The 24394-nt window shown below is 46.1% G+C and overlaps 2 protein-coding genes, 1 long non-coding RNA gene and 2 pseudogenes across 5 annotated transcripts in view; all 5 read left to right on the forward strand.

Annotated features, from left to right (window-relative positions):
- rarab (retinoic acid receptor, alpha b) overlaps positions 1-14561 on the forward strand; it is a gene marked incomplete at its 3' end in the record, with an annotated part of 69518 nt that extends 54957 nt beyond the window's left edge. The window contains 3 exon segments of the mRNA XM_083649279.1: positions 1931-1998; positions 3240-3330; positions 14326-14561. Of these exon segments, the coding sequence (XP_083505405.1) occupies positions 1931-1998; positions 3240-3330; positions 14326-14561 (395 nt within the window).
- The window catches only part of LOC310787434, a 755777-nt gene that overhangs the window by 242670 nt on the left and 488713 nt on the right, over positions 1-24394 (forward strand). The gene's annotated exons all lie outside the window — the stretch shown is intronic.
- LOC310787606 (histone H2A pseudogene) lies at positions 19063-19490 on the forward strand (annotated as a pseudogene). Its single transcript has one exon. The product of its transcript is annotated as a histone H2A pseudogene (transcript).
- Positions 20488-20799, forward strand: LOC310788283 (histone H4; the record flags this gene model as incomplete). The annotated part of the gene is made up of 1 exon (XM_083649833.1): positions 20488-20799. The coding sequence occupies one exon, from the start codon at positions 20488-20490 to the stop codon at positions 20797-20799; it is 312 nt and encodes a 103-aa protein (XP_083505959.1).
- Positions 22495-22869, forward strand: LOC310788282 (histone H2B pseudogene; annotated as a pseudogene). Its single transcript has one exon. The product of its transcript is annotated as a histone H2B pseudogene (transcript).

The following is a 24394-nucleotide window of genomic DNA, read 5'->3' on the forward strand; positions in this document are numbered from 1 at the left end:
TGGTATTTCTGGCACTGCACTCTCATGGTTCACCTCTTACCTTTCCAACCGCTCCCTTCAGGTTCTCTGGTGTGGGTCCCTCTCTAAATCATGCACTCTGAACACGGGTGTCCCCCAGGGATCTGTCCTCGGCCCCTTCCTATTTCTTCTGTATGTTAGGTCCCTTGGTCACATAATCTCCTCTCACGGGTTTTCCTATCACAGCTATGCCGACGACACTCAACTCTTTCTTTCTTTTCCCCCTGACGATACCCAAATTGAGGCACGCCTAGCCGCGTGTCTCAAAGACATTGTAACCTGGATGACCGCACATCATCTAAAACTCAATCTCGACAAAACAGAACTTCTTTTCATCCCCGGTAAAAACTGCCCTCTCACAGACCTTTCCATCACCATAGACAATACCACTGTACGGCCATCAAAAACTGTCAAAAACCTAGGTGTAATTATAGATAATCAGCTTTCAACCTCATCTTTCATTTCTGCAACCGCCCGCTCATGTAGGTTCCAACTATACAACATCAGAAAAATCAGAAAATTTCTCACTAGGGAGGCAACTCAACTACTGGTACAGGCACTTGTTCTTTCCCGCCTTGATTACTGCAATGTTCTCATGGCGGGGCTACCTGCCTCGGCCTTCCAATCCCTCCAGCTCATCCAGAACGCAGCTGCCCGACTGGTGTTCAATCTACCTAAATTCTCTCACGTCACTCCCCTTCTCCGCGACCTCCACTGGCTCCCAATTATAGCCTGCATTAAATTCAAAACCCTTGTACTGGCCTACCGGGCAGTTCACCGGTCAGCCCCTACCTATCTGCAATCTTTAGTCAGTTTTCAAACAACCAACCGTCCCCTCCGCTCCTCCACCTGCACAGCTCGCCTTGCCCCTCCATCACTACGTGACCCTGGGGGCCGCTTAGCCCACTCACGACTCTTTTCCTCCCTGGCTCCTCAATGGTGGAACGAGCTCCCCCCCTCTGTTATGCTGGCTGACTCGTTGGCCATTTTCCGCCGGAGACTAAAAACACACTTTTTCGAACTACACCTGGGCCCCTCCGAAAAGTGATGTGTGTATTTTATGTTCCCGTCTTTATTTCTATTTATTGTTGTTTATTGTTGCATTTTATTGCTGTATTTTTATGCTATATTGTAATATGCTGTAAGTCGCTTTGGACAAAAGCGTCTGCTAAATGAAATAAAGTAAAGTAAAGTAAAGGGAGGGGGGGGGGGGAATGTGAGCTAGAGTCACTCTGTGCATTTGTGGAAATGGTGCTCATTTCTCTCTGAATATGCAAAGAGGATTTTGAAGATTGTGTGAAACTTTACAACTAAGGGATGTGAAGATTCAGAGTTAGTGTGGTAATCTGCAAGATACTGTCTCTGTATTTTATTTTGGCAGAACGTCTGCTATGGTGTTCCTGCATTGCACCACCTGAGATCATTATGATCCTGCTACACTCTCTTCTTGTTCTCATGTAGTGTTTATTGGCGGTGGGCAAAACAGCTTAGAGGTGAATGACTGCCACCAACTTGCCAGTAAACGACACAATAATACAATATAATAATACTCATGAAAAACATCAGTGAAGAACAATGAGGAATAAGAAGGAGAAACAAAGCAACACAAGGCTTTGCACTATATCACTGTAGCTTACACAGCAGGGTTTTTTAGAAGGGTTCCAGAGCGGCAGCTGAGTCAAGTGCGACACCTAGTGGTAAAGTTCGGTATACCTATAGTCTGGTTACTTGTGTGTAATATAGCTGGTTGCAATGGCTATGTGTCATAATGAAGGGTTGTGTGTGTGTGTGTGTGTGTGTGTGTGTGTGTGTGTGTGTGTGTGTGTGTGTGTGTGTGTGTGTGTGTGTGTGTGTGTGTGTGTGTGTGTGTGTGTGTGTGTGTGTGTGTGTGTGTGTGTGTGCATGCGCGCAGACCGTCAGGACCTGGAGGAGTCAGATAAGGTGGATGTTCTTCAGGAGCCGTTGCTGGAAGCCTTGAAGGTTTGATGTTTGACTCTGTCTGTATCTTAACCGCACGCTGTTCTCAACAGTTTTCCCCCAACATGAGACATTACTAACAACTCACACCTACTCTTGCAGAAAAACACACATTTTCTGAGATATATAAATACTAAGTGCATGTATGTATGCTGTATGTTGCTGTGTGTTTGTTGATGTGTGTATGTTGCTGTGGGTATGTTGATGTGTGTTTGTTGATGTGTGTATGTTGATGTGTGTATGTTGCTGTGTGTTTGTTGCTGTGTGTTTGTTGCTGTGTGTTTGTTGATGTGTGTATGTTGGTGTATGTTGATGTGTGTTTGTTGCTGTGGGTATGTTGATGTGTGTATGTTACTGTGTGTTTGTTGCTGTGTGTATGTTGATGTGTGTATGTTGATGTGTGTATGTTGCTGTGTGTTTGTTGCTGTGGGTATGTTGATGTGTGTATGTTGCTGTGTGTTTGTTGCTGTGTGTTTGTTGATGTGTGTTTGTTGCTGTGTGTATGTTTATGTGTGTTTGTTGCTGTGTATGTTGCTGTGTGTTTGTTGCTGTGTGTTTGTTGCTGTGTGTTTGTTGATGTGTGTATGTTGCTGTGTGTTTGTTGATGTGTGTATGTTGCTGTGTGTTTGTTGATGTGTGTATGTTGCTGTGTGTTTGTTGATGTGTGTTTGTTGCTGTGTGTTTGTTGATGTGTGTATGTTGCTGTGTGTTTGTTGATGTGTGTTTGTTGCTGTGTGTTTGTTGATGTGTGTATGTTGCTGTGTGTTTGTTGATGCGTGTATGTTGATGTGTGTTTGTTGCTGTGTGTTTGTTGATGTGTGTATGCTGCTGTGTGTTTGTTGATGTGTGTTTGTTGCTGTGTGTTTGTTGATGTGTGTATGTTGCTGTGTGTTTCTTGATGTGTGTATGTTGATGTGTGTTTGTTGCTGTGTGTTTGTTGATGTGTGTATGTTGATGTGTGTTTGTTGCTGTGTGTTTGTTGATGTGTGTATGTTGCTGTGTGTTTGTTGATGTGTGTTTGTTGATGTGTGTATGTTGATGTGTGTATGTTGCTGTGTGTTTGTTGCTGTGTGTATGTTGCTGTGTGTATGTTGCTGTGTGTTTGTTGCTGTGTGTTTGTTGCTGTGTGTTTGTTGCTGTGTGTATGTTGCTGTGTGTATGTTGCTGTGTGTTTGTTGCTGTGTGTTTGTTGCTGTGTGTTTGTTGCTGTGTGTTTGTTGATGTGTGTTTGTTGATGTGTGCAGATCTATGTGAGGAGGAGGAGGCCAGAGAAACCCAGCATGTTCCCTAAGATGCTGATGAAGATCACTGACCTCAGGAGTATCAGCGTGAAGGGTGAGACACACACACACACACACATTGTGATTTTAATCCACCCTCCGTATTTTAGTGAAGACAGTAGTCTCGGTTTCCAGACGTTTGGTGAGCGGTGCCAACAGCGCCACCTAACCACCAAACGTCTGGGAATTTACTGTTCCAAATCTGGTTCATTGAGCCCGGCGAGAACTGCCAGCAGCAGACATGCCTACATTTATTATTAGAATTTTATTTGGTAGCGGCAATGCAATGTTTCATAGTTCCAATATAGAGCAAGACACTGATGTGCTGCAAAGAGAGTTTATACCTGTTGTTTATTTTACAATCATTTGTCCTACCCGGAAGTCCTACCTATTTCGTATTGCCTTATTGCTTATTGATGCCTATTTCTTATTGCCTATTACTTATTGCTTGTTGCCTATTTGTACTATGTCGTAAACGGAGTCCACTGCACAAGAATTTCACACGTGGTACTTGTACCATGGAGTGACAATAAAAATCTTGAATCTTGAATCTTGAATCTTGAAGTGGCCCGCTTGCTACTGTGAAGCGCTGTGAAGTCATCAGACAGCAGCCTCTGTAACGTTAGCCTCGGGAGTCGGGCTTATCGCTGGGGGAAAGACCTCTAGCCACCGGGGCCGGATGAAACACGTCCTATTAACAGGTTATGTTTGTTTCTAAGTGATTAAGTCATTGAGTGCCAGCCACTTTTGGAGAACGGACGCTCCCAGTGCCAGAGTTTCAGAGCGTTTTCAGTGATATCTCGAGGCCCACAGAATATTGTGTGATATTACTATGTAAACACCGAACACGCACAAAGAACGATGAGACTCTCTTCTATCATCTGCAAAAAAAAGTTTATTGATACCATTTTCCATTCTTTAGTTATGAGCCGGAGAAGATAGGTTGTTTTGAGCAAAAAGACACGTTTCAAATTAGAAGCTGAGATATTCCGCCTTTTGTGAAATTAAGCATTTCAAGCACATTCACTGAGTCTGAAGCTAATATTTTCTGATGTAGTGACGTGGTGTAGTTGTGTGGTGCCCTGCGTGCCCCACCCCCCTCTCCCCCCCTCAGCTGCAAACTCCTCCCCACACTAACACATAGCCTCACGCACCCAGTCTATTTTCGGAGCGCTCCGTTTTTGTGCGCCGGCTCCCAGCGCGACACGGAAAAGCCAAACCGGACTGCTGAGAATGGTTTGGCCCTTCGGCGTCGGGTGCTGCCTTTCTGGCGGCTAATCGTGTGGAGAAACTATGCAGACAGACAGACAGAGGCAGAGGGGCTCAGTTGTGGGCGCGGATTGACTGCTGTTCGCAGCCAACGTCAGCTGCAGCCAGAGCCATCTATATGTCAAAAAACGCAATTGACGACAATCGTCGTCATTGGCACTCTACGTCACTAATCGAATTGACGACGATTGTCGTCATTGCCACTCAATGAGTTAATATGTTTCTCCGCAAACGCGACAGCACCGGTTCTGCATGAGCGTCAGTGCTCCCAGAAAGCAGGCCCGCCCACAACGCTCATGATTGGCTCTCCGATGCAAGGCTTCCAACAGCACCACCTAACGTTATGAAAATATTTAAATAGTAATAGTCTCAGTCTTACAGTAGTGAAACGGATTAAGACTGAGAGCTGAGTCTATGAAGACAGAGGTGGGAGGTCACCTGATAATTCTAACCCAGTGCCATTTTACATCTATAATTTATTATTATTATTATTATTATTATGGGTTCAAGCCCGGAAGGGGAGGAACCTCTATTGTTTTTACTCTAGTTAATTAATTATTATTATTCTTTCGCCACGACGAACATTCCTGTGAGTTGTTCAATCGCAGAGATCTGAAATCTGGCCCAAGGCTACATATTGGTTGTTACTAGATGCTCCAGAAAAATAATCTGCCCACAGCAGGTACTACAGCAATATGTTATTTTTAGGCCTTCGCAGCCTATTTTATGGCATTGTGACATCATCACCATCACCCTTCCCTGTTTTTCTATTGCTGACTTTGCTCACATGCACCTTGAGGTCAGTAGTCAACCTGGGTGACCGCAGAGACCTGGAATTTGGCCCAATGACAGATACTGGTTGTTGCTAGATGCTCCAGAAAAAAAAAGTAGAAAAGAATCTGCCCACAGCAGGTACAAACATTGATATTTTGTTTTTAGGCCTTCGCAGGCCATTTTAGGGCATTGTGACATCATCACATCACCTTTCCCTGTTTTTCTGCCGCGATGCAAATTCCAGTGAGTTGGTACCTCGCAGACACCTGAAATCTGGCTTAATGACAGATCTTGGTGCTCACTAGATGTCCTAGAAATATTGGGCCTGTCTGATTCCCAAGTGAACGAGCAATATAGGTGGCATTTCTAGGTAGTCAAGTCAAGTCAAGTTTATTTATATAGCCCTAATTCACAAGCATGTCTCAGAGGGCTTCACAGAAAGTATGTCTAGCTGATTCTAGCTGACACAACAGTAACAAGAATATACAGAATAAAGATAGCATTTGAACAATTGATAATATAGAAAATATAGAAATGAAGAGAGAGCAGAGGAGAGAGCAGGATAAGGGGGAAGAGCAGGGGGAATGTGAGAGAGTGATGGGGTGGGGAGGGAATGGGAGATGTTGGTGTCAGGATCGGTGTTGGACATGTGGATCTATTCGCGGGTAGTTGAGGGCCACGGGAAACTTGGTAGGTCTTGAGAAGCTGGGGTGTTGTGGAACTTGATGGCTGGGGCTGCACAGTTCGAGGTTTGGGAACGGTCGCAGAGATTGCAGAAGTTGCTGGTTGCAGAAGTTGCAGGTTGCAGACGTTGCAGAGATTGGTATGATCCTTGATGTGAAATTATGAATCACTGGCGAGAGCCTGCAGGAACAGGTCCTTCTAGATGTGAATATGACATCACCTGTGTTATGACATCACCGGCGAAAGGCATGAAAGACGCCTATGAATCATGACATCATCAGTGATCGATGACATCATAGTAGGAATGACGACGTCAAAGTAGGAATGATGACGTCATCCTAACAGTACCCTCCCCTCAACGGACGTCACCTGGCGTCCAATGAGGCCATCAAGGATGGCATCTGGGAGACAAAAATCCGTAGGTTCTGGTGGAGGTGCTCTTCCGCAGGTGGTTAGACGCAGGTGGTTAGGCCCCAAAGGGGGTGTAGGAGAGTGAGGTGCTCTTCAGCAGGTGGTTAGATGCAGGTGGTTAGACCCCCAAAGGGGGTGTAGGACAGTGGAGGTGCTCCTCCCTAATACAGGATATCGAAGCCATAGATGGACCGATACGTAGACAGAACTTCCACCGGGTCCGGTGGATCCTCTGGGGCCGGCCATCCCCCGGGGCACGATCCAAACACGGGAGGCTGGAGACCATCAAAAGGGTCAAATGCCGCCGTCTCCGAAGGCAGAGCCGCAGGGGGATCTGACACAGCGAGGCCTGCCCTCCCGACCTGTAGTTTGGGGAGGTCACCCACCGTCTCCTCCTTTAAACGCCTCTTATTTCTTCTTGCTCTTGACCGAGGGCTGACGACACTACGGGAACCTCCCAGCATGAAGCTGGAACCTACGTGTGGGTCAACGACAGGAATTGGCTGCTGCTGGGGTACGGGTTCAGACTCGGCGAGGGGAAGGTCCACAGGTTGTGCCTCAGGTACGGGTTCAGACTCGGCGAGGGGCAGGTCCACAGGTTGTGCCTCAGGTTGTGCCTCAGGGCCAGCAGACTCGGAGGCCCCCTGCGGGGGGACGGAGCCGATCTGCAGGCAGCGATTGAACTTCCCAATGAGACGATCGACAGTCCTCTCCAACTCGTTAACCCTCTTGGAGACACACTGCCACTCCTGGGTCCTGCAGGGAACGCTACCCAACCGTACAGATTCTTCGGCTGGACACGTAGAGTCTTGATCCACTGAGAGTACCACGGGCCGGCGAGCGGTGGGACCACTTACTGGACGCCGGGAGCAGGAGGAGAGGTAATGCCCAGCTCGACCACAGTACAGGCAGCTCCGGGTGTCCAAACGGCGCTGCCTGTCCTCTGGTGTGATGCGAACCCTGCCGGTCAGATCACGGTACAGATGGCTGCTGGGACTCAAATGTGGGTGCCCCTGCTCTGGAATGACGCGAACTCCCCCCCAGAATATGCCCTTAGCAGCTGGGGGCGGCCGAGAGGCAGAGCTAGAAGCAACGGCCGCTGTGGACGGGGGAGTAGCAGGTCTGGAAACCCCCGGAACGGCGGTGCGCTCGAAAGCTGGGGCAGGAGGGGCAGAAGGCTGCGGAATGGCACCCTGGGGGCCTAGCCCGTCGAGACGATCTAGCCGGCCAATCAAGAGGGCGTGCCGATCAGCGGCTTCGGAAGCCAGAGCCTGGATTGCTTTTTCCTGCTGGGCGTGCCGATCAGTGGCTTCGAAAGCCAGAGCCTGGATTGCTTTTTCCTGGTGGGCAATCAGGCGTCTTGACTCGAGTGCGAGGTCTTGCAGAGGCTGCGGGGTGACACCCTGGGGGCCTAGCCCTTCGAGACGATCTAGCCGGCCAATCAAGAGGGCGTACCGATCCTCAGCCTTGGAAGCCACAGCCTGGATTGCTTCCTCCTGGTGGGCAATCAGGTGCTTAAGTATGATCTGGAAGTCTCCGAACGTGATAGGACGAGTGGAGACATCAGGATGAGTGAAGGTATCAGGATGAGTGGAGATATCCAGCTGACCGCCTGGTGGGTCAGCTGAGGCCTCTTTGATCGGTGGAAATCTATCCGCTAAATCCGTTTCGGAGTGATTCATACTGTCAGGATCGGTGTTGGACATGTGGATCTATTCGCGGGTAGTTGAGGGCCACGGGAAACTTGGTAGGTCTTGAGAAGCTGGGGTGTTGTGGAACTTGATGGCTGGGGCTGCACAGTTCGAGGTTTGGGAACGGTCGCAGAGATTGCAGAAGTTGCTGGTTGCAGAAGTTGCAGGTTGCAGACGTTGCAGAGATTGGCATGATCCTTGATGTGAAATTATGAATCACTGGCGAGAGCCTGCAGGAACAGGCCCTTCTAGATGTGAATATGACATCACCTGTGTTATGACATCACCGGCGAAAGGCATGAAAGACGCCTATGAATCATGACATCATCAGTGATCGATGACATCATAGTAGGAATGACGACGTCAAAGTAGGAATGATGACGTCATCCTAACAGTTGGAGGGTATAGGAGGTAGGGAAGGAGCAAGAGGAGAGAGCAGGAGAGGGGAAGGGGGGGGTGTGGGGGAGAAGAGAGCAGGGGGAGGGAGGAGGTGGGGAGAGAAGAGAAATATAGACGCACATCTTGCAAACGGACATATGTCAATTTCTAAGCAACCAAACTATGCCTAATTTAATTGGCTGCAAGCCTTTAGTAGTGAGTCCTTTTGCCAAATAAGCACATGTTCACATATAGAGCTTATGGGTGCCTTGCTTTAGGGAAGAGTGGGTGCCATGCTTTGAATAGTGGCGAAATACTAAGAGCATGGGTGCCATGCTTTAAATAGTGGCGGAATATTGGAGGGGATAGAGTGGGTGCCATGCTTTGGAGTAAAATGTGTACTATGCTTTAGAGTAGTGGGGGAAGGGGGGAAGAGGAAGAACACCGGGAAGAGGAGAAAGCAGGAGAGTGGAGGAGGGAGGGAGAGCGGGGGGATGTGAGGGAGGAGAGGGGGGAGGTGGGGAGAAAATAGGAAATGTGGAGGAGGAGAGAACAGAGGAGGAGAGATGAGGGTGCAGGGGAGGGAGAGCCAGGGTAGAGGTAGGGTCTAGGGTTGGGGGAGGGGAGGGAGTAGGATACGGGCCCGGATTAGGGCGAGGGTGGGGAGAAATGGGAAATGTGGAGGAGGAGAGAACAGAGAAGGAGAGGTGGGAGGGTGCAGGGGAGGGAGAGCAGGGGGAATGTGAGAGGGAGGAGAGGACAGAGAGGAGGAGAGAACAGAGAAGGAGAGGTGGGAGGGTGCAGGGGAAGGAGAGCACGGGGAATGTGAGAGAGGGGAGAGGACAGAGAGGAGGAGAGAACAGAGAAGGGGAGGTGGGAGGGTACAGGGGAGGCAGAGCAGGGGGAATGTGAGAGGGAGGAGGTGGGGAGGAAATGGGAAATGTGGAGGAGGAGGGAACAGAGAAGGAGAGATGGGAGGGTGCAGGGGAGGGAGAGCCAGGGTAGAGGTAGGGTCTAGGGTTGGGGGAGGGGAGGGGGTAGGATACGGGCCCGGATTAGGGCGAGGGTGGGGAGAAAATGGGAAATGTGGAGGAGGAGAGAACAGAGAAGGAGAGGTGGGAGGGTGCAGGGGAAGGAGAGCAGGGGGAATGTGAGAGAGGGGAGAGGACAGAGAGGAGGAGAGAGGCAGAGAAGGAGAGGTGGGAGGGTGCAGGGGAAGGAGAGCAGGGGGAATGTGAGAGAGGGGAGAGGACAGAGAGGATGAGAGAACACAGAAGGAGAGGTGGGAGAGTGCAGGGGAGGGAGAGCAGGGGGAATGTGAGAGGGAGGAGGTGGGGAGAAAATGGGGAATGTGGAGGAGGAGGGAACAGAGAAGGAGAGGTGGGAGGTTGCAGGGGAGGGAGAGCCAGGGTAGAGGTAGGGTCTAGGGTTGGGGGAGGGAGTAGGATACGGGCCCGGATTTGGGCGAGGGTGGGGAGAAAATGGGAAATGTGGAGGAGGAGAGAACAGAGAAGGAGAGGTGGGAGGGTGCAGGGGAAGGAGAGCAGGGGGAATGTGAGAGAGGGGAGAGGACAGAGAGGAGGAGAGAACAGAGAAGGAGAGGTGGGAGGGTGCAGGGGAAGGAGAGAGAGGGGAGAGCAGGAAGTGGCAGGGATTCAGGAAAATAGGGGAGCAGAGGGGGGGAGAAGGAGGAGAGAGCAGGAGAAGGGAGGGGGGGGCGGTGGGATGTGGGGGAGGAAAGAGCATGGAAAGAGAGGAGGTGGGGAGGGGAGTGGGAAATGTGGGAGAGGGGAGAACAGGAAGGGGGAAGAAGGGAGGAAGCGGGGGAAGGGGGAAAGAGAAAGAGAGGGGGGGGGGGGGGAAGATCAGACAACTGACTACTCTAAGCATTAACCAGAGCTAACTGGGACATAGTATCTAGCTAAACTACAGCCTAATCTGGCCTATCCTACTCTGCTCTAGTCTGATCTTTGCCTGAACACTATAACAGGTCAGCCTTAGGCTGTAGCTAATCTATCGCCTACCTAAGCTGTTCTAAACCAACCGGCAGTAAGAAGTTGTAATTAGGCTGTCTGAAACCAGTTTGATACATAAGTTCACTGAATTTGCAACCTTTCTAGGTAGCTGGTTATGGATAATTTTCGAGGAACCATTCCATGGTACCTTTGTTTTGTTAGGATATCCCATGATACCTTGCGACCCTTACAATCGACGAAGAAGAACGAAGCGAGCGCGAGCGAGCCCCTAATGGCGACGCCCACAAAGCCAACCGCATCAGAAAAAAGTGAAACAACATTGGCTAAATAACAAACATCTGTCACTTTCTTTTCATTTTTATTCTAGAATAGTCAATAACGTCAACATTTACTTAATTTCATTGCAGTCAGATGTTTGTACAGTGTCAGGAAAGTCACTTTTGAACAATAGTAGGAAGCATCTTACCTGACTCTGTTGTGGACAGCAGCCGGCTAGTTAGGTTGCTAGCTAACGTTAACGTTAGTTTAAAAAACCCGCTCCGCGTGCCCCAAAGCAGGACTTACACTGTACAGCCAGGAGGATAGCAGCATGGCAGACCTTCAAGTGTAACGGCCACATTCCACTAGGTCCATGTTCGGTCCGTCTGCGCTGCGGTACGGCTTCGGAGCCGATACGTTTCCACTCTAATCATTGTGTCAACTCCCACCTACTCCGCTGCGTTGCGTGTCTACTCCGTCCCAGCTCCGACGATCCGGAGCTCTCCGAAAAAGATATGCAAGGCTTCTATTTTTCACGGATGTCGGAGCAAAGCTGCAGCAAGTTGGGCGGAGCCAGGCATGGAGTCAACAGGGCAGAGGTGTTTACAGCATTCAATATCAAGCCAGAGGACAAACATGTATGAGGAAAAGTTTATAATTGAAGTGGAAAACCACAAAATAATATATGACACAACACATCCTTTTTACAAGGACAACACCAAGCAAGTCCACCCCTCCTCTGCTTCTCCAGTTGGGAACAATGATCTTCTGCCTGTTTGTTGTTATATTTATCCCACATACAAATTGTCTCGCTCTCACCGCGAGAACTTGTCGGTCTCGTCACTCTAGCTGTCTGGCGGAGCGGAGCCATGACGTGCTCTGCACGCAGCCGGTTAGTGTTGGCGGAGCACAGAGCACGTAGCAAAACCGGAGCACAGCCGCAACGCAACGCAAATGCAACCAGTGGAATGCCGGTGTACTGTAAGTGTAGTTCGTTTTAACTGTGCTTTATTAAATGACAAGCTGTCATTGCTTAACTAACGTTACCAATTTGTTTGTCAAATGCAACGTTCCAAGTTAGCTTGGTTTCACTCTTTTAATTTGAAGGCCGAAACGGGAAATGGTTTGAGTAGATTGAATTGACACTGGTCTGTCAATTATATCATTTCACACGTACCATTTCCCTTTTTCGCCTTCAAATTAAAAGTGTAAAAACAATGAAACGTTCGCCTGTGAAGCCTCAACCTGTTTGGATTAAAGTTAGAGAAAACAGCCATCAGCCATGCAGTTTTATACTCATTTATTGCCAAATGCTTTGGGAAACAACTTCATCAAGCTTGGTCAGAAAAGGTCTGTCTATTCAATGGAAACAGCAGCAGTGCGACCTGTCGCGTGCGATGCTACCTTCAAGAATGAGGACGTCTGAAACAAGTTATTTTTTAATCACCTATATTAAAATGAGATACCTAATTAAACAATCATCTAGTTAGGTAACTAGATGATAGTAAGCTTCCTTGCATTACAGACACAACCATTGTTTTCACTCTCACTTTTTAAGCTGTGCAGCCCCTTGCGTGATTTTGCTCATATGCACGTGGAGGTCAGTAGTTGACCTGGGCGAATCCATCTCGTGTAAAAAAGTTGGGCGGATCATCTTGTGCGAGTGATGTCACTGGCTGGTATTGCCACCCAACTGGAAGTGATGTTATGCAATTGCTCGACTGTGATGTCATCAGGCAGTTGTGATGTCCTGTTGTAGCAGGCAGCAGTGTTGTTAATGTGGAGGGCTCTTGGTGACGTTCAAAGCCCAACACTGCAAACAAAGCCCAACACTGCAAACAACAAAGCAACGCCTCGCAGAGGGAGTTTCATTTCCTGATCACACCGGCCGCTCGGCGCCAGTTTGTCGGCTAGCAGCTACTAGCTAGTTAGCACTTAGCTATCGAGTTGAACTTAGCTCCGGTAGAATCAATGGTGTCCAGCCTCCTGATTTACCTGTTATTTTGTGTCCTGTCAAATCATCAAGGTTCTGCTTCTGGCACCATGTTTATATGATGGATCTCCAGTCAGGTGATATGTTTAGACTCGCTCTTTATTGCAAGTGAACGTCAATAAAGCTTGTGCTTCTTCTTCTGCACTCTCTGCTTTTACTGTAGCTCTGTTTCATGCTTGGAACCCTGAGATTTTAATTATGGATCATTACAATTCCAAATGCACTTTCTTTTAAAAGTAGTCACACAGTGAGAAAAATAAATAATGTATTGGAAAAAAAAGTGATGCATCAATTCGAGATGCATCGATAATCGTTTTATCATCAAATCGTAGCCCTCTGAATCAGAATTGAATGGAATCTTGAGGTGTCTAGAGATTCCCACCCCTGCTGTTTACTGAGCTGTGGAGCTGCATCCCAGAGAGAGACAGACTGGACCTCTATGAAAACATCTGAATGTTTTTATCATTTTTATTAATTTTTTTTATCAAGTCGGTCTGAATGTTTTCATCACATTTATAATTTTGTATCAAGTCGGTCTGAATGGTTTTATCACTTTTATATACCGGTATATATATTTTTTATAATTTTTTATCAAGTCGGTCTGAATGTTTTTATAATTGTTTCTAACATATTTTATAATTGATTTCATCATCAAATAAACTCAAAACTAAACCAAACCCTCACTTTGTGGTTTTGGTGTTTTGCGGTAAAAGTGGCTCTCCTCTTGACTTTGACCAGCTAGTGTGGCTCTCATGGAAAAAAATAGTGAGGATCACTGCTTACGCTAATGAAGTCATAGAGACTGACCACACTGATGACATCACAACTGCCTGATGTAGTCACCTGTCACCTGTAGGTCAGCAGTTGACCTGGGCGAATCCATCTTGTGCGAGTGATGTCACTGGCTACTATTCCCGCCCAACTGGAAGCGATGCAATTGCTCGACTGTGATGTCATCAGGCAGTTGAGATGTCCTGTTGTAGCAGCAGGCAGCAGTGTTGTTAATGTGGTGGGCTGTTGGTGATGTTCAAAGCCCCGATGATGTCATAGACATTGCGACATCATTGTGATGTCATCAGTGAGTGATGTCATCATGATGCAAAGTTGAGAAAATGCGCACTGCAAATGCCAAAGAGCAGAGATGATGTCATGGGGACTGATGATGTCACAATGCCATCAGTTCAGAAACAAAAAATATACCAATCTACCAAAGTTTGGCAATATAACCAACACCTCACCTCATTTCCTGTTTTTCTAACCATCCACACCACTGGGCTAATCCCTAAAATGTGGCCCAATGATTAATTGGGCCAATTAATTAATTATTTTTATTTTAATTTTTTATTTTTTTACGCCATTTATTTTTCTTCTATAAGTGAAGTTTCTGTCTTCCTCCTGTCTTGAAAAATGTAGGCAGGACCGGAGGTTTTGAACATTTTCATCACAAACTTCAACTTTTGCTTTGCTCGGTCAGGAAGTGACAAATTCAAGAAAATTTGCTTCACAAAAACACAGAGGTTAGAGGTTCATTCAATGAGGTGCAAATAAGGCTAACTCCTCTCTTTGTATTCTCTCTCTCTGTCTGTCTCTCTCCCTCTCCCTCTCTCTCTCTCTAGGGGCAGAGCGAGTGATCACCCTGAAGATGGAGATACCTGGCTCCATGCCTCCTCTCATCCAGGAGATGCTGGAGAACTCGGAGGGTCTGGAGGGGCAGGGGGCCGAGGGAGGGAAGGCAGAGGGGGAGGAGCAGGGGTCCGAGGGAGGGGGGGAGGAGCGAGGTCAGCAGAGTCCATCGCCTAAACCAGTCCCCTCCCCCAGTCCCAGCCCTGCGCCCTGCTCCCCCTCCACCTGAAGACCTCACCCTCTACACTCAGCACCTCCGCTCCACACAGCGTCACCCTGAGGCCACACTGTGGCACTGCAGCCAAGACGCCCAGACAGACAGATCACACACACACAAAGACAAAAAAGACAAAATGTCCAACTGAAGTGGATCTTCAGACCATTTGAATGAAGACAAACAGAACAAACGTGGAGCAGATGTTAGACTGGATTACAGGATTACAGATGAGCATGACAGAAGACGAGCAGAACTTCACCTGCATGGACGGATTACCATTGACCCAACTGGGCAGGAGAACGAGAGACTAAGGGCCCTATCGTCGTACAGGCGCTATTGTTTGCGCAGCAGTTTGCGCACCTCTTATGTCATCTTCCCTACGTCTTATGCTATCGTGTGCCTCCACCATCCAGTTTTGCGCTGGGATCTAACCACAAACACAGGTGTAGGCGTGGCCCAGGCGTGGCTGTACAAAATACTGGCCTTTGTGCGCCTCTTATGCTATCGTTTGCCTCCCGAAAGTGTCATTTTGCACTCTGGCGAAGATACCACTGCCATGTTCCGAGAGTAAACACAGGTTTGGGCGTCGCCCATGCCAAACCAGGCGTGTTGGCGCTAAATGTTGAGAAAAGTTAAAAACACGCACATCCAGGCCGAATCCGGCAGGTGCAGAGCTGGAGAGAGGCTGGAACAGTGAATAAATAAAACAGCTCGCACACTGCATGGACTCCAGGGAAAATATGTATTGCACCGTTGCTGGTGACGTCTCGACGGTGCAATAAATATTTTCACTGGAGCCCATGCAGTGTGCAAGCTGTTGTATTTATTCATGCCGCTAAATGTTGGCCACAAAGTCCTTGCGTGCGTGCACCACCTAATAGCAGGTCTTAGCACTAAAAACCCCACTGCGCCTGAGTGCACCAGTATTCTCCACGCAGTGCAGGAAATCCTGGCTTGAATACATTATGCACGGCATGGATGTTCCTCTCTCTCTCCAAACCTCGCGTGCGCACACACTCCTCCCTCTTCAGAATGCCACGTTGATTTTCAACTATCCTACATTGCAGCAAAAACACACACCTTGACCATACAGGTCTGTGGTGTGAGGTGTATATACAGGTCTGTGGTGTTAGGTGTATATACAGGTCTGTGGTGTTATGTGTATAACAGTAGATTACTTTTGATAAAGTTGTGCCGGCCAGTTAGCCTATACACTAACCTCTTTCCCTGCAATTGCACACATCCAAGACCAGCTTCTTCTCCACAGCGCGGATGGCGTCACCGCAGTCAATAGCTTGACCCGAGTGGACAATTCTGATATAGGCTATTGAAATAGGCTAGAATTAAATTCTCACACATCCCTACCCTGTTAAAGAATCAAATATTTGTACATGTGTATGTAGCCTATATGAATGAAACGTCTAATTACAGTAAGCGCACGCTTTGGGACATAATAACACCATCGGGATATTCACCGCATAACTGCGCGGCAGCACTTTGATGTGTTTCAAATGGAATATCGCTTATCTATATTGAATCCAAACTTGTTCATCCTTGTTTTTGTTTTTTTTCACCTGCACAGAATTACCTTCCCCCAGATGGATTATTTTTTAATTTGTAGCACTGTGCTTTAGGAAACTATTAACCTGCTTGTCTTGTATCAAGTCTGTCTTTCTCATCTCTAATTCCCCTTTTGCCCTCTGTCTCAGTAAAAGCACCCTGCACTCAGCGTGTTGGAAGCTGCTGTCACAGACGTGACGCTGTGGCTTTTAAGGGCGATGGACATGATCACACCTGTGAATACTTTTGGGCATAAACACGCCTATGTGGAGGTTTGCGCCGAGGTGGTGCCAAGCGCAGCGGGGCAACATGCCCACAATTAGTGTAGCGCGCTGCGCTATTCGGGCGCAAAACTTGCGCTAACGCAAAATTACCGCCTTTGCGACGATAGAGCCCTAAGACTCCTATGGCTTGACTTCACTGGAAACATTTTGCATCATCAAAATTAACCAACTTCACGCTTGCCATGAGATGTGTATACAGTCTCCAGATGGGAGGTGTGAGATGAGAGACGTTTGAGCTTGAGGGCTGATAAACTGTGATTGGTGCAGGTCCACCTGAAAGAAAGGCATCTAATCCACATGAGAGTATTAAATGTGAATATGGCGATGGACTGAATGTATGGTGATCTGAACCAGCGTGGATGATTCAGTTTCTCCTTGTAAAGTTGACTTGTGGCTCTTACCTCTCTCTATCCACCAGCAACGTTGACAGGTGACCTGCCATTTTGGAGATTATTTTCACTTCCAATAAATTATAAACTAAATAAATCAGATTTTGGCTGATAAAAGAGTGAAAGTGGTTTGAATCTATCAGGAGACATGTTTCGTCACCTGGCCTGATGCCCTGCTGCAACCCAGTGCCAGAGTCTGCAGTTTGAACTGGGTCACACTTGTGAGTGACACCTTGATTACTTCCTCCTCATTGGACAGAACGCCACTGGCCGCTCCTCCTGTGTTCGGTATCAAGGCTAGACTGCCTATTCAGGTGTGGGCCTGGAACCTAAGCCCCGCCTTGGGACAAGGACGACCTTGAGACTCAGAGATGGACAGATTGTAGAAGATGAGAGCTTGGACATCAGCATTCCCCTCTCTCATCATACATTTCCTTTATTATGAAAAGTCAAGTTTATGAAAGCAGTATGTGAATTATATTGTATATATGGAACAAAAAAAGTATGTGACAGCAGTTTAAGCTGTCGGTAGATCGACGCAAGAGCAAAGTTATTTTCCAAAATGTATATGTATATGTGTATAATATTTCCACATTGTAACTGATGCCCCTCCCACCACCGATCCCCACACTGCTTCTCCTTATGTCCTCCCAATGAAACAACAAGGGACAAAGAATACAGGTTTCAATTTCCCTTCACTCAAATCAAAACTAGACAATAATGCTGTATATTTTCTCCATACGCAGCAAAACTACATGTCACAAAATGTAAACGTCTGTTGTTGGACACAAATCAATTTATCTCATTGGTATTTATTGTGTAACAAGCATCTATATCAAAATAAGGTGTAGCTCTCAGTTGCAGATGCAACAACTGAGATCACTGCTACCATTGACACACTGTGAAACATGCATGTGGGAAATCAGATTGTATCAGAATCTAACATCTGCCTTGTGCTGGACACTTCCATCCAAAACACAGCTCAACAGCCGGCCACATATTCCTGAGCTGTTGAGCTGTGCAGAGTCATGATTCAATGGATGGCGTGAACGTCTCCAATGACAACAGGTGCTGCAGAAATGTGTTGAGAAATTACACCTGTGATGTTTTGTCTTTACACGCTGCACCTCTTACTGCCATCTTGTGTTCACACAGTGCCACTGCCTCACTGAAATATCAATGCTGTCAGGTCCAAATAAATCTTGTAACTCAATGTTGTGATTTTTTTTAATGTGATGAGTGAAGGCTCAAGGAGGCTGTTAGATCAGATCTCATTGGATAATACAGGAGGGTCAATCAATAAATATTGTCTTCTTACTTGCTGAAATAAACATGCTCTTTGATGATACACTCGGTGGTATACTGTATTTATTTAGGATTCCTCATGTTAATTAAATAAAGTCCTCAAATAAAATGCCTAAACATCTTATTTCATGAAACAGCTCTGACCAGAGCTATATACAACACAGTATTTCCTATCTCAAATCCATCCTACATGATGTTTATGTTAGAAGATCCTGGTAGGTGTTCTGAACCCCAGCTCACCAGTTATTTGAGTGGAAATAAATATAATTTATCCCACATGCCTTAACTTGTCTGAAGTAGTCCCAAGGAACAGGGAAGAACTCTTACTGTCCCTTTGTTGCACAATTACCTCAGTAAACTCATCGTTGAAATAAGTGTGTAACATTTTACTTAAACCAGAAGCTCGCTCCATAGTGTTCCATTGCCGGGGGATGTCCTATCTCTTACAGCACCGACGCCCTCTCTCATAAGCAAGAGGAGCGTCACATCATGGAGTCATACGCCATACTCAAACCGTCTATTCTGATTCAATAAAGTTTGTTAAAATTATATTAAGAGTCTCTCATGATTGAATTACAAAAATGCTGCTTGGCTGATCCCTCGTATTTAACTGCAGCAGAAGACAGGTCAGGCATTATGTCTTTATTATGTCTTTTGGCTTCAATGGTCAATGGTTTCCTGTACTTGGCATACAGTTATTTTTCGTTTAATGTGGATGGCAGAAAAATTACTACTACCACCACCACTTTATTACTACTTTGTCATACATTTTATTTTGAAAGTCAAGACATTGCATAGCGGACGTGCTTTGTTAACTGTGTTAACTTGACACCATAGACCGCCAGTGTTTTGATTGGGCGACGATTTGGAAGCTGCAACTGACCAATGAAAAAGAAGCTCGAGAGGGATATAAACCGGCTACCCGACGTTTGCAAGTCATTCTTTGATTCTCTATCACAAGAACATAACGAAAACATGTCTGGCAGAGGGAAAACCGGCGGAAAGGCTCGTGCCAAGGCGAAGACCCGCTCATCTCGTGCTGGTCTCCAGTTCCCGGTCGGCCGTGTCCACAGGCTGCTGCGCAAAGGAAACTATGCCCACCGTGTCGGTGCTGGAGCCCCCGTCTACCTGGCGGCTGTTCTCGAGTATCTGACCGCTGAGATCCTGGAGTTGGCTGGAAACGCTGCCCGCGACAACAAGAAGAGCCGCATCATCCCCCGTCACCTGCAGCTGGCCGTCCGCAACGACGAGGAGCTCAACAAGCTGCTGGGCGGAGTCACCATCGCTCAGGGCGGCGTGCTGCCCAACATCCAGGCGGTGCTGCTGCCCAAGAAGACCGAGAAGGCCGCCAAGAAGTAACCTGCTCCCGCTTGTCCCACATCAACCCAAAGGCTCTTTTAAGAGCCAACCACACTTCTGAAGAGTTTCCCTCATTTTCTCCTTAATAGTTATTCGATCAAAAATGCCTGTTTACCAGGACATTTTCAACAGCTATGTAGGCTACTTTATGGAGTTTAATACTTAAAAATACACAAGGCTACTTTGTAAATTTGCCTTTGGTTTATTCTGGATATAAAGCATGAAATCTTAATGTGCAGGGAGAACAATCACTCGGCATGCTTAAATAGTATTTTCCTACATTTCATTCATGTCTAGTTTAGAATGTTTAAAGCGCGGGTTATTTGAATGCTGTGGCGGTCAGAAGATGAAGCAAGACCAAAACTGTCCCCTTTCTATAACGCCATGTTTTCCTGCACATCCCACATTCTGGCCTACAATGTCATGAATTAATGACGAGTTTTCATTCAAAAATAACTGCGCTTTCTTGGCCCACTTATTTTGTATTCTTCTTCCATTCAAAAATAACAAAATTATTATCTTGTGTGTGACTAGACTAGAGGGTAACACTTACAATAACCTACACAAATAATGTAGTAGTTACTAGTAAACTGATTCAGTGTATGAAACCCATGACAGACATTGTGTCACTTGGGTGACTAGTTTGCTTCCCTGGTAGCGCTGGTTTGTTGTATTTTGTGTATGTCCTGTAAACCCATTAGGCTTAGGCACCGTAGTGTGCATGACTGCATACAATACAATACAAATCAAATGAATACAAATCAATCCATCATTGGTGAAATATAACACATTCAAATATTTATATATCAGTTTTCTCACTTTATTCCTCAAAGTGAAATCGCCCAACCGGAAATGCTTGGAGCTTCTAGCTTCTGCTAACTTGGCACACCTGAAGTTCCTTTGAAAAAACATGAGGGGGAGGACTTCAGCTGAGCGCGCTCTTTGCTTCCTCTTTTAGGTCCGCAAAGAAGCTTTATATTGTGACTCTTTCTGAGCTTCTGCACCAGTTTGTTCTTCTTTTGAACGAAACAAATCAGCATCATGTCTGGAAGAGGTAAGGGCGGAAAGGGACTCGGGAAAGGAGGCGCCAAGCGTCACCGTAAAGTTCTTCGTGACAACATCCAGGGAATCACCAAGCCCGCTATCCGCCGTCTGGCTCGCCGCGGCGGAGTGAAGCGCATCTCCGGTCTGATCTACGAGGAGACCCGCGGTGTGTTGAAGGTCTTCCTGGAGAACGTCATCCGTGATGCCGTCACCTACACCGAGCACGCCAAGAGGAAGACCGTCACCGCCATGGATGTGGTGTATGCTCTGAAGAGGCAGGGCCGCACCCTGTACGGCTTCGGAGGTTAACTTCATTTACCAACAACTCAACAACACAAAGGCTCTTTTAAGAGCCACACACATCTGCCAAAGAGTACATTCCTGTTTCTTATGCTGTCATCACTGATCACATGTGGACACACGCCTATTGTTCTTAAAGCAATATTAGCACATGTTTAAAATGAACTCATACTTTATTAGAATAACAGCCTTTCGCCTTTCGATCCTAAAATCTGTTGTGCTGTGTAAACTGGCAAAGCATCACCAGCTTGCAGAAACTAGGTCCTGCTGCGTCACCGGTCATCCCCAAACCCCCTCCTCAACCTCTGACTCATAACCATAAACTCAAGACAAGCTCAGACAAACGGCACAATAAGGAAATAAAACAAATAATAAATACAAATTAAAGGGGGTCATATCTCAGGGCTGAAATAGAGATAAATGAACAATATAAACGGTAGGCTACAATCTTAAGTTAGAGATGTGAACTCACCAGGGCTAAAAAAAAAAAAAAGACCAGAAAGGTTCCCATGTTTTTGTAAACTTGCCTATGTCGTTACTCCATCTAATTTTCTCAACAACAAAGAAGGACAGGATCAAAACATGAATAAGTGTTGCATTGGCCTGATGGCATCTGTCACATAAAGGACTTGTCTGGTTTCATTTTAGCGAGTCTTACCTTGGTCCAGTAGACTCTGTGAAGAAGCTGTAATTGAATGAGGCTAAGGCGAGCACAAATAGATAGGTATTTCTCACAAAGTGGCCAACTTGAAAATATTGAAAACAAGATATGGCTGGGGGAGATTGTATTGATCAGAGAGTTGTGCAAAGGATCCAAATACCCCATCAAAATATAAGTTTTAAGCCCTTTTCTATACCAGCTGCCAAACGCATCACCCATGAAGGAGGGAGGGAATAGAGGGTTTTTAAGGCTGTAAGAGACACAATGTCTCCTAAACTGACTCCATATCTGGACAGGTAGGGTTTGAACTTGTGTAGAAGCCAGAGGAAGAGATGAAGATAGAATAGCTGAGAAACAGGCAGATCTACAGGATGTCTCCTCCATTCCAACCCATGCAGGAGCCCAGTCACAAAGCCCATAGTGGCCCTGAAACAGATGAAGAAGGCTACTTCAGGTCATCTTAACCAAACTAATAAAGACCAAGCAATGCTGGATTCAGAGTAGACTATGTCAACACTGAATGTGAGATGTTCCTTCCCCCACTATTGGAGCTGCTTTGTGCCATTATACAATGTTTCTGATACAATGGAGTTTCACATTTGTCTTTTAAGTCTAAATGGGGCCATGCATCAGCTCAGCAGAGGCAAGACTTATTACATGTTAATGTTTGACAAATGCAGAGCAATTTAATTATATTCTATTCTATTATTCTATTATTCTATTATTCTATTCTATTCTATTCTATTCTATTCTATTCTATTCTATTCTATTCATGTACTTCAAAGATCAAAGAATTGTTAATGAAGGAGGAGGAGAATAGTCTGAGTCCGCGCGCGGGAAGTGAACCGCCATCTGGATCTCAACCAATCAGAATAGACCTACAGGGAGCCGCGCAATGCAGCAGGCCACAGTCACGCGACGAAACTCAACCTATCGCAGGCGGGGAACCGCATAGCGCTATTTGCATGAGCTGCCTATAAATACAGTGTTTCTGTTAAGCGGACTTCATTCTCTTCTCTGCTGTAAAATACCGAGAAGTCGCCATGCCTGAACCCGCGAAGCCAGCGCCCAAGAAGGGCTCCAAGAAAGCCGTGACCAAGACCGCTGCCAAGGGCGGCAAGAAGCGCAGAAAGAGCAGGAAGGAGAGCTACGCCATCTACGTGTACAAGGTGCTGAAGCAGGTCCATCCCGACACCGGCATCTCCTCCAAGGCCATGGGCATCATGAACTCCTTTGTCAACGACATCTTTGAGCGCATCGCCGGTGAGGCGTCTCGCCTGGCTCACTACAACAAGCGCCGCACCATCACCTCCAGGGAGATCCAGACCGCCGTGCGTCTCCTGCTTCCCGGTGAGCTGGCCAAGCACGCCGTGTCCGAGGGCACCAAGGCCGTCACCAAGTACACCAGCTCCAAGTAAACCGCTAGAGCTTCACCACCAACACAAAGGCCCTTTTAAGGGCCACACACTACTTCACAAAGAGTTCCTATATTCTCATTAGGGAAAAAGTTATCTGAATTTCGTTGTTTGTAGTTTGTAGCCTACATCAAGGCAATTCAGCTGTTGTGGAATATGTTGCTGAAAGATATTTAGTTGGTTTACACACAAACACGATTGAGGACTTCTCGATTTCATGCACATCTGGTAGACATGTTATGCGAGTAATATGAACTAGTATGATAAAGCCTAAACATGAATCATGTCACACTCAGCATGCTGAAATAGTTTGCATGTGTAAATCACAACATTGTATTTCGCTTTTATTGTTGGGTTTGTTTGTCATTCGTGTTCTGTTGTGTAAACAATGTTTAAAAATGTGGGCTATTTTAAATTAGACTAGTGTAAGACGTCACAGTGGCTGTCAGTGGGTCCCCAGGAAAAAGGGGGATCGTTTATTTCCACTAATAACACAATGGCGGATGGTCATGGGTTCCATACACTTTCTGGAATAAAACATCTAATCAAATGGATGAGTAAAAAAAGAGAACTGTCAAAAGTGAGCTTGACCTTTTAAAGTTTCAAGTATGCAGATTCCAGGCATACTGGGCTAACTGGATGCAATATTTAAGTGCCACTATTTAAAACAATAGGAGTGTAATTATGAATAATAATATCCAGCAAAAAATACTTTAGAAATATATAATTTATATTGAATATTTTTGCAATTCCTGTGGAATAGAAAAAAAACCAATCTGATTTATTTGATCATTTATGATTTTCTTATTTTTTAATACAATTTTCAAGTAAACACATTGATGTCAGTTCAAAATCAACTGTGAAAAGACCAAAAATATCCTTGTTATCCTAAAATACATGTATTATAACAATAATTCTCATAACATTTAACCAGCAGAAAATAACCAAGAAATCAAAATTGACAGTTGCATAGTAAACCAATAGATTCCCTGAGACTCCCCTTTGGCCCCTGGGGGCCCCGCAATGTATAAAAGTACCACGATGCACAAATCCCACACAGTATTCCATGAATCATATCAAACTAGCACAAGGTTATGGCCATATGAAATCACTTATATCCCCCCATTCTGTCTTTTTATCTTCATTGTGGATCTATCTACCTACCTACCTATCTATCTCTCTACCTGACAGCGTCTTTGGGTTTTTAAATGGCTTTATTGGAAAATTATTCAGCGTCTTTGACATGTTTCTCCAAGTGAAAACTAAGTGAAGGGTCCAGCAAGGAATTATTTCTCTAGATTTATCTAGAATTATTTCTCTAGGCATTACCAAATTGGAATGTTCACCAAGCAACTGGTTTGTAAAACCACAGAGGCTGAAGTGGTTTAGGACTATACAAAATGCACAATGATACTCAAGCACATCCATTTGTATAGCATGTACTCTGTATTAGACAATCATGATATTTATGTCGATTTGATAAAATAATGTTTGACCGACTTTGACGTCAAATAAAACTTTTATGCAA

This window comes from Poromitra crassiceps, assembly GCF_964638095.1.
Source record: "Poromitra crassiceps genome assembly, chromosome: 13".
Taxonomy (NCBI): domain Eukaryota; kingdom Metazoa; phylum Chordata; class Actinopteri; order Beryciformes; family Melamphaidae; genus Poromitra; species Poromitra crassiceps.